We start from the raw sequence: 9,873 nt of genomic DNA, 5'->3' as shown, positions 1-9,873 counted from the left end.
TTCTTCTGCTCTGTCTCCCCACTGCACTCCCTCCTTCCAAACAGCCCAGTGGCTGGAGTAAGGTTCCAGTCTACGAGTGTCCACTGCACTCCCTCCTTCCAAAGGGCCCACTGGCTGGAGAAGGTTCCAGTCTACGATTGTCCACTGCACTCCCTCCTTCCAAAGGGCCCACTGGCTGGAGAAGGTTCCAGTCTACAAGTGTTTGGGTGGTGCTGTCTTTTATTGTTATTATTGTAAATAACGACGGCAAAGAGCAAATAAGTGAAGAAAGGAGAGGGAGAAGGTGACTCGGATGATCGTTAGAGACCCAAAGAAAGGCAGGCAGAAGTGCTGCGCCCAGGAAAGGATTTAGGAGCCCAGAGGCGGTGGTGCTGGGCAGGCCCCAGCGGCGGTGCAGCTTCCCTGCCTGCAGGGGAGCAGGGAGTGGGTTGGGCGCGAGGTGCTCTCCAAGTGCTCTCGCTTTTGGCAGGTGCCAAGCTTTTGTCCCCTGCATCCACTTCCTGCCCGGACAGCCCGGACCCAGGGCCCAGTCCTCTCCAACGTACTGTGCAGAAAGTGACTCCCTTCAAGGAGTGCGGGTTGGCGCCTTTCCCCCCATCTCGTCCCCAAAATAGCCCTGGTCGCCAGCGCATCAAAGGCGGCTTTGTGAGCGGCCGCCTGCAGGCTGCCTGGAGGGGGGCGCACGTGGGACGTTCTGGGAGCGCGTCCCGCTCCCCTCTCCAACCTCTCTCTCTTCTTTCATTCATTCTTCTCTCCTCTCCTGCTTTGTCTCTATCTCCCTCTTGTTTTTCTCCTCGTCTTTATCTCTCCATCCCTCCCTCTCTCCTCCCCTCCCCCACCTTTCCTCGTTTTTTCCCTCCTCCTCCTCTCTTCTCCCCCCTCCCTTCTCTCCCTCTCCCTCTCTTCCAATCTCTTTCTCTCGCTCTCCTTTTTCTCTCCATCCCTTCTCCCTCTCTCCCTTCCTCCACCTGTCTCTCTCTCTCTTTCTCTCTCACCTCCGTCCTCTTCCTTTTCCCCACCTCTCCCCTCCAAGCGGGGGACCAAGCTTTCTCTCCCCTCCCCCCCCCACCTCCCCCATCCCTGCCGTCAGGTAGCCGGGCGAGGCCCAGGCGCGCGCAGCTGACAGCGGACGCATGCCTGCAGCCAATCAATGCCCGGATGCGCTGCTGCCTGAATAAATCATTAAGCCTGACACGCGCTCGGGCCCGCGCTCTGCGCTGCAACTTGCTTCCTGCCATTAACCTACACACCCTCTTTTGTAACAACCTAATCTTGCATACAAAGGAAGTAGGAATATAACTTCAACCTGCGCTGTAGCCCAGCCCTTGGCATTCGCAGTGGGAAAAAGAACGTTAGTGTCAGCGCACTTCCCTCCTTACCTTTGAGTCCGGATAACCGGGAGTTTCTGAGGAAATCCGAAAACAAATCATTTCTTGGTCCAGGAGTGGAGAGAGGGAGAAAAAAGTTCAGAGACTTCTCAACAATAGGAAAAGGGAAACAGCGTTGAGGGCATTTAGTACATCAGAGAAGCATCCATAGTGTTTTAAAAAGAGGTTGCCGTAAAACAAGCTCGGAGAGCTCGCTCTAGAAGATATAAAATAAGACAAGTCCTAGAAATGTTGACAAAACTTAATCATGTGTCCCTCCCTTTTTAAATGAGTGCGTAAATGGATGAGGGAATGAATGGGTGAATGAAAGCATGAATGGCTGCCCAACAGCAGCATGGTCTTTGTTTATCTTGGTGGAAAGTTCCCAGCACCATCTCTCTACCTGGTTCAGAAAGCTCATGAGAAGTGGTATCCCTTGTGCTGATATAGTCAGGGACAGCTCTAAAGCCCTTTCATTTTCTATTCATCTGGTGAGCTATGCAAGGGAAGGCATTTTCCAGAAGTGAAACTGACTTCTTTTACAAACTTTCAAGTAAGTCATTCCCAGCGCCAAAAGGTAAAGTGACCTTCCAGAGCTAAGTTCACCTCTGCCCTACGAAGTTTCTATGAGTCCCTGAAAATCTTACACAAAACGAGTATATCCCTGAGGTCCTGTGGGAGAATAACCTGGGTATCAGCCAGGGTCAGCAGGAGCCGGTAGCACACTTGAAAGGGCAAATGAAAAGAGTTTAATGGAGAGACGGAGGTGGGTGGAACTAAAGGAATCAAAAGGTTGCAGCACCCAGAGACTAGGAACGAGGGGGAGCCTTACCATCTCTGGCTTGCAGGGGACAGAAGAGGAAGCTATTACCTCAGCAAGAGCTGTTGCGATGGGAGAGAAGCCTCCTGACAAGAGCTGTCCTGAGACCAAGAGCCACCGCCAAAGCAACTGAGGAGCTTTGCAGGGAGAAGCAGGGATAAAAGTGTCCTGACCTACCCCCACTCCTACCTCACAAATTCCTAGTGGTGCCTCCTAGTGGCCAAACCCAGCAGGAAGCCAGAGGACAAGAGAGACCTAGTGAACAGGTCCACAAAATCAGCTTCCTGAGATGCAGAGCAGGGCAGGAGCTGGAGAGATTCCAGTGAACAAGACAAGTAAGGTCCCTGTCCTCATGAAGTGTACCTTCTAGGAGGGGGCAATTGTATAAACAAACAGGTATTTTTTTGTTTGTTTGTTGGGTTTTTTGTCTTGTTTTGTTTGGGTAGTACTAGATGCCAGGAAGGAGAAACAGCATAATGGATAAAGAGTGACTGTGGCCAGGGGAAAGCTGCTTTAGATAGGATGATCAAGGAAGGCTTCTCAGAGGAGGTGATGTTTGAGGTAAGGTGACCTGGACTTCCCCGAGAAGCCTACCTTGACTCCACATCTACTCCCAGACTTCTTTTTATGTGGTTTGTGGGTAAGCCTCAAATCTAGGCTGATTTAGATGCATCAACTAACCAGTCCCCATGAAGATGAGAGACTAGAATAACACCACCAAGTGCTCATAGTTACAAATAACTTGTAAGCTCCCCTACAAGGCCCTGTGCTAAGTCCTTCATATAGCCTCCTGTTGCTGCTGTGGGTACCATCAGCCTCATGTTATAAACAAGAATACTGAAGCTTAGAAGGAAGGGGATGTCGATTCCCTGCTCTAACATCCCAAGCCCTGCAAGAACAGCGAAGTGTAAATGCATGCTCTACTCTCTCTTTCTTGCTAGCCTCAGTCCTAGCCCTTTGACGCTCTAGGCAGAGGGCGGGCCGGTGTCTTCCTTCTTCGGTGGGCCCGTCTGATATGAACTTGACATAGATATTTCTCCATGCATAACCCCCTACTCCCAATTTAACAATGTGAAAGGCAGAGTCAGGGAGGTGAGACGTGTGTCCCAGTAGCTCCAGCACAGCCTCTGATAATACTCGCATTCAACAGTTTTGCAGCCAGCGGCGGGTCTATTTTTTTCTTTCTCTCTGGCACTCCCCGCTCCTCCTGGTCAATTTCAGGCGGCTCCAGTCTGAATTCGGTGGTCTCCAGGCCATTTTTTTTTGAATAGGTAAGATTTCTCAGTCAATAACGTCAAGGCAGTTTTCTTCCCCAGCACCCTCCTCCCCCCAGAAAAGAAAGCGGGAGTTGGGGCTAAGACGGGGGAGAGGCCGCGACTGCTAGCCGCTGGGGTCTACGTTTTGTATTTCGCTGACAGCCCAGGGCCGCTCCAAAGCCCGCCGCGCAGCCAATGGGCTGCGGTGATTTATGGAGCTGACTAATGCTGGCTGAATGCGGCCTGTCAGAGCGCCCTGAATGGCTTCCCTTCGCCGCACAAGCCCCGGCTTTGTGTTGCTAAGCGATTAGAGCAGATGTAATGAGATTTTGCCCAATCCCCGCTTTGCCCTTTCCTAGCTTCGGCAAAATTGTGTGTGTGTTTGTGAATTTTTAGAGTTTGCCTCCGCATTGTGGCAAACAACGGCTAACTTTGCCCCGAGTTTAACGAGACTGGATATCTCCCATTCACAAGTGAGTAAAAGAACACCTGTCTTCACAAGGAGAAGGGGGGAAACATCCCCTTTGTGGGGACTGAAACATTATCCTAATGCTATATTCATAGCCATAAATGACTTGCTACACTTTCTTTGCGTACCTTATCTGGAAACTTGCAAAGGAGCTAAATTAAAAGAATAAGAAATGCATGGCGGGGGTGGGTGGCGGGAGAGGGGGACCCAGCTCTGGTCCTCCAAATGAGAAGATAAAAAATAAAGCAGGCATCACAAAAGCATTACTTCCCTCAAGTAAGCTCTAAATTGGCCCACTGCTGGCAGAAAGTCCGATTATTTATGGCGATGAGGAATTTACTGATTTTTTTTTTCGCCTTAATTACGCTCATCTCTTTGAAAGGGACTGAAGCCTCAATGTGCATTCTATAGAGGGTCATTTAGCAAAATGACATCAGACGCTGTGGCGTGCTCCGCGCATCGCGGCTTTAAAAAATGATTATTCTGTGCCACTAAATGGTATAGATGTACCAACACAGACTAGATTTTTAACTCTGGAAGACGTGCTGGCTCCCTGCTCTTTGTTGGGTTTTGTAAGATGCATTTTGCGCTCGGCTTTCCGCTTGGCTGGAGACACGCTCACTGAATCTGCAAGCAATGCAAGCGGCGAGCGCGGAGCCGGCGAGAGGCGGCGTAGGATTCTGATCACGTCCTTGCTAACTGACAAGAAGCAAGCCAGCCAAAAACCCACCAATTTCTTTTTGAATCTTGGTAATTGGGTACTTTTACACGCAGCTCACGCCATTCGGATAGAGTCACAAGCTTAGATAGGCCAGTGTCTCAAAGCGACCACACATTTCTAAGGCTTTTATTTAAATCTAACTCCGGTAAGAAATTTACATCATACGTGCCCTTCACTTAAAACCAATGTGGAAAGTGTGTGCTGTGGGGAAGAGGAGTGGAAAATGCATGCCTGGCAGTGAAGGAAGAACACACCTACCACTGGGAGCGTGGACAGGGCTACCTCCCCCAGGCCCAGCCTCAGGCACCACCACCCTTTCTCTCACCCCTAGTGTTCGTTATCTCATCCAGCCCTTCCACAGTTTCACGATGAGAAACTCGGAATGGGGGTAAGGGTTAGAAACTGGGCTGAGGACCTTCTCTTTCCAGTTCACTTTTGGAGGTATCTTTTCAGTGTAAAGTCATGTTATCAAAAGGCGATGTAGCCATTAATCACCACCCATCCTCTAGGTGTCTGTGTACATTTGCAACACGAACGTGGAGAAAAACCATATACGTGTGTGTATATATATATATATATATATATATATATGTACATTCATCATAGAATCATCTCGGATAGGACTGGTCATAGCACTTATCTTTGTCATTTCTGCCACTTAGCATGTTTCTTACCGCCTTCTTCTCCCCCGTCTTTCCCTTTGGCATTTTCGTAATAACTTGGGCAGGGGCAGTGGCATCAAAGAAGACTCAGGGGCAGCTGATCATTTTCATTTGTAAAAAAAGAAAAAGTTTTATTATGAAACTAGTTTGTATAAAACAGGGTTATACATGGGGTTTTTTTTTTGTAAGTTTGTAATAAAACAGTAAGAAAAAAAAAAAAAGGCAGTGATAGAAATTTCCCAAAAGGCAACCCATCAAAGCCAACTGGCTGCCGCTTTGCGTTTGGACAGTAGCTGCATAAACTTTGTTCTTCTTGAACAGTATTTAATAGCGTCATTAATACATTAACAAAGTTTCTATAAAGTAAGACACATTGGTGCTGAAGTACATCTGGTGGCCTTTTGATCTCACCTATGAGGACAGTTCTTTACAAAACCACATAGGGAAAATGGCAGTTGTAAGGTGAACTACACATCTAAAATATGCAGAGGTAATAGCATTACATGTTAAAGTATCAAGATATACACATTTTAAACCATTTGTACAAAACTCTATAAATTTTTTCTCTCTCTCTTATGTACAAAAATATCTTAATATATCCCCAAACTGGTTAGGATAGATACAAATAGATTTTTCTTATAATAAAAAAAATTCACAAAAGATTGGAAGCATTCTATGATGAAAAAAGTAGAAAAGATGGTGTGAGGGAGTGGAGCTTGGGGAGGGAGCCCCCCCCCTGCAGAGGATTGGGGTTTCAAAGAGCATACTTTCACTGCAGACAAATGTCCACAGCTTATCGGGATGGAGGATACAGAGACGAAAGACACCAACCCATTTCTAGAGGGCTAAGAACTGCGCTTTCAGAGGGGGCGGGGAGGTCAGCTCTGCCTGTTAGTGGTGGGTGGGAGTTTCTACAGGGCGTGTGCTGCTCCCTTCCGCCAGGAGCCCGCTGTTTTTGCACACAAGCTGCATTTTGTGCATTGACTCGGGTCCTAGTCACTCTTTCTATCTCCGTGAATGACTGGAGTGCACAGATACTGTTCTGAGCGCATTCCTGTTTTGCGAGAGCCTTGCTTCTCAGGCACGCGGCGCTTAGTTGGCGTAGGGGTTGGTTGCCTGGATTTGTTTGTTTTCTTCTTCTTCTCTTCTTCCTCTTTCTTCTTTTTTCTCCCTTTCAACATCGCTGACAAGAAAGCACTAAAGATGCAGGTTGCGCGGTGGCCCTGTAACATAAAAACGGGAGAGGTTAGTGTGCACTTGGAGGCCAGTAGTGGGAGCAAAAGGAGGTTTGGAGAGAGATCTGTCAGGTAGAGCGCCTCTTTTGACAGGTCTTAGTACTCTGTTCCCCGCCTCAGCTCTACCCTCCAGTTTTGGAGACCTGGACAAAGCCACTCTCAGAAGCCAAGGCTGAAACTAACATACCAGGATTTGAAATCGACGGACTTTAACAAATCCTTTAAATCAACCCCCCTCCCTCATCTCCGTGGAGACAGTCCCCCTCCTACAGAAGAAAAAGGATGAATGCAAGAAAATCTCCCCCCATTCCCTCCATAGTGCAACCTACCTGCTTCCGAAGTCCATTCGCACCAGGGCCTGAGCAGGCCGAGCCCCTCAGAACCAGTTGGTGAAGTCGAGCAGTTCTTGCTCCTCGGGGCTGAGAGGGTCGTAGGAGCCCTCGTCCGACGAGTAGGATGAGACCGGCGACCCGGCCATGGAGTTCATGTCGTTGGAGTAGTTGGGGGAGATGGTGGGCGACAGGACGCCCGCCTGGAAGGCGGCGCTCACCGCGTCGTGCTCGTCCAGCAGCTGCTGCAGCGCGCGGATGTACTCGACGGCGGAGCGCAGCGTCTCCACCTTGCTCATCTTCTTGTTGGCCGCGCCGTTGGGGACGTGCTCCCGAAGGGTGGCGAAGCCCAGGTTGACCAGCTTGACGCGGTTGCGCTCGCGCTCGTTGCGGCGCGCCACGGCGGCCGGCTGCTGCTGCGGCAGGCTGTAGCCGAAGCCGCTGAAGTTGAGCCGGCGTTTGCAGCGCATCAGTTCGGGCGAGGACGAGCGCTGTCGCTTGACTTGCTTGGGCGCTGACTTGTGACCGCCCCCTGAGGGCTGGCCGTCGGCCGCGGGGCTCAGCTGAGGCGCCTGCGGCGGCGGCGGCGGCGGCTGCTGCTGCGCGCTCTGCGCCGCCGCTGCCGCCGCAGCCGCCGCCGCGGCCGTGGCAAAGAAGCAGGCTGCGGGCGGCAGGAAGGGCTGCGGGCCTGCGCCGCCGCTCTCCATCTTGGCAGAGCTCTCCATGCGCAGCGGCCGGCGAGGAGTCGCGGGATCGGAGCGATCCGGGGACGCGAGGTGCGGGGCGTGCGCTGGGGGGACACAGACAGGACCGGAGGGCCACGAACAGAGAGGGAGAGAAGGGGAGAGATGAAGAGGGAGCCCGGGGAGAAGTTACAAAAATACAAAATCCCCGGGAGACTTCTTAGGGTGGGAGCAAGGAAGGTGTAACTGCTTCTCCTCCTCCCCCCTCCCCTCCTCCCTTCGCAGGTTGGCTTCGGGAGCCTCGCGTGGCGCTCGCGTGTGAGGCTGCCGCTAGTGCCTTCTTGTTAAAAAAAAAAAAAAAAAAAAAACAGCAGAAGAAGCAAAAGTCGGTGGTGAGCGCGCTCTGCTGAGTCTTCTGTTCCTCTCCCCTTAGGGCTGCGCTCTCTTGCGCCGGGTCTCGGTCTCTCCAGCCGCGGCTAGGGCTGTTTGTATTATTTTGTTAACCCCCTTTCTTTCTTTCTTATTTCCTTCTTTCACTCGCCCTCCTTGGCCGGCTCCCCGTCGCTGCGCCTTCCACGTTCCCTGGCCAGAAGTGAGAGAGTGCTGGGCGGCTGGAGTGCGGCCGCCTTTTCAATGGGACACCCAGCCCCACGCGCAGCCCTGGCCCCGCCTCGCCCCCCACTCCCCGCTGCTGCAGCGAGCGGCTGCAGCCCCCCCGCCCCCCTCCTCTTACCTCCTCCTCCCACCCCCTCCCTAAACTCTCCCTCCTCCCCTTCCCTCCCCCCGCCCGTCCCCCGAGCCCGTTCCTTGCAAACTCTCCATTCAGCCGGGTTTGTTGTTGCAGTGCGTGCGCCTGGCGCGTGCCGGACTCCCGGCTGAATAAACAGGCGGCGCGCTCAGGGCGGGCGGCAGCCGGGGGTGGTTCTAGAAGGGGGGGTGGGGAGGGGAGGGCAGCGTCGCCGACGGGCCAATAGCTCTGGAAATTGGGGGTGTATGGGTGGAAAGGTTTGGGGTGAAGTGTCCCGGGATTCTCCTGAGAACTTGGGGAAAATCACAGGGAAGGGTTTGGGCAGAAAATGTGACACGGGGCGGTGTGGAAGTTGGGGGCAGTAAGGCTCCATTTTTCCCTGTTTTCTTCTCCTACCCCACTGTCACTCTCTTGGGGGTTTTCGATGCTCTTGGGAGCGGAAGGAAATTTGCTACTGAAGTTCAGAGAGATGGGGAGGACTCCGTGGGACTGTTAAAGTACTGTTAAGACTTAGGTTCTGGTCCCAGTGCATCCTCTCACTAGCTCCGTGACCCTTAGTAAGTGACATCCACTCTGAGCCTCAGTTTGCTCGTCTGTAACAACAGAAGGTTGGATTAGATGGTCTCTATCGTCCCATCCAGTTGTGAAATCTAGGATATGCCCCCTACAACTGAACAAGTGTGGAGGAGGCCAAGAAGAAGGGAGGTGATCGCTTTGAGGGGTGGTGGTAACCAGAGCTGTAGGGAGACAGGTGTGTATAGCCGGGATACTCTTCCAGGATGACCTAGCTGCCTGTAGCATCACCGCCGCGCCCCGTCCCCCCCCCAAAAAAAGGATTATTTCCGGACCGGCTAAGGGGGTGTATAAAGAGAGGAGCTCTTTGGGGTATTCCCAGGGTGGATCTGAGAAAGGAGATGGGGGGAGGTGATGGAGCTTGGGGGTGGGGGCGGAGCAGCTTCGCTGGTTGTTCGGCGCTGCTGCAGGCATCTCGGCGGCCTTGGCTCAGCCTCCATCCCGCCCCAGGCGTGTGCCCGGCGGGCCGGTGGCAGGCGACTGGGAGCCGAGCCCGGCCGGGCCGCGTGCTGGCGCCGCGAGGGAGGAGGAGGCGCTTGCAGCCGTCGCTCGGCCGCTTGGACGGCGCCCACCCAGGCGCCCTTCCTGGGCCGTCGGCCCTGGCCCTGTCTGGCCAGAGCCTGGTCCAGCTTCGGGGCTCCTTGGGACGCGGCGCTGCGGAGAAAGCGGACGGAGCAAACGGAGCAAACGGAGCAAACTGTACCGCTCTGGTGGACGGAGAAGAAGGAGACTGGGGCGCGTCTCAGGTGGCGTGTACACAGCCGGGAAAAAGCAGAGTGTCACCATCCGGTTGATTTGTCCACTAGAAATAGGCAGTTTGGGTTAGAGACCTGGGTACAGGGATGCTCGTTTTGACTTATCCCAATAATTGCTTCTCATTGAACTTCCCTTTGTGGAGATGGGTCTCTCTCTAAAAGATCGTGTGGGTGACCGGGGAACCTCCTCTGGTATGGGCGAGTGGCTATGAGTGCTGTCGGAACAATAGTGGTGGTGAGGGCAGTGGTGTCGGG

At 52.8% G+C, this 9,873-nt stretch overlaps 1 protein-coding gene across 1 annotated transcript; it reads right to left on the bottom strand.

Moving 5' to 3' along the window:
* Positions 1 to 6,906: 6,906 nt before the first annotated feature.
* ASCL1 (achaete-scute family bHLH transcription factor 1) lies at positions 6,907 to 7,584 on the bottom strand. Its single transcript, XM_089920058.1, has one exon. It carries the CDS (start codon positions 7,582 to 7,584, stop codon positions 6,907 to 6,909), a length of 678 nt encoding a protein of 225 aa, XP_089776184.1.
* Positions 7,585 to 9,873: the final 2,289 nt, after the last annotated feature.

This window comes from Delphinapterus leucas, chromosome 11 (genome assembly GCF_059928025.1).
Source record: "Delphinapterus leucas isolate spDelLeu-1000000601 "Yukka" chromosome 11, BTC_Dleu_Yukka2, whole genome shotgun sequence".
NCBI lineage: Eukaryota > Metazoa > Chordata > Mammalia > Artiodactyla > Monodontidae > Delphinapterus > Delphinapterus leucas.
This window is presented reverse-complemented; position numbering and strand designations above follow the sequence as displayed.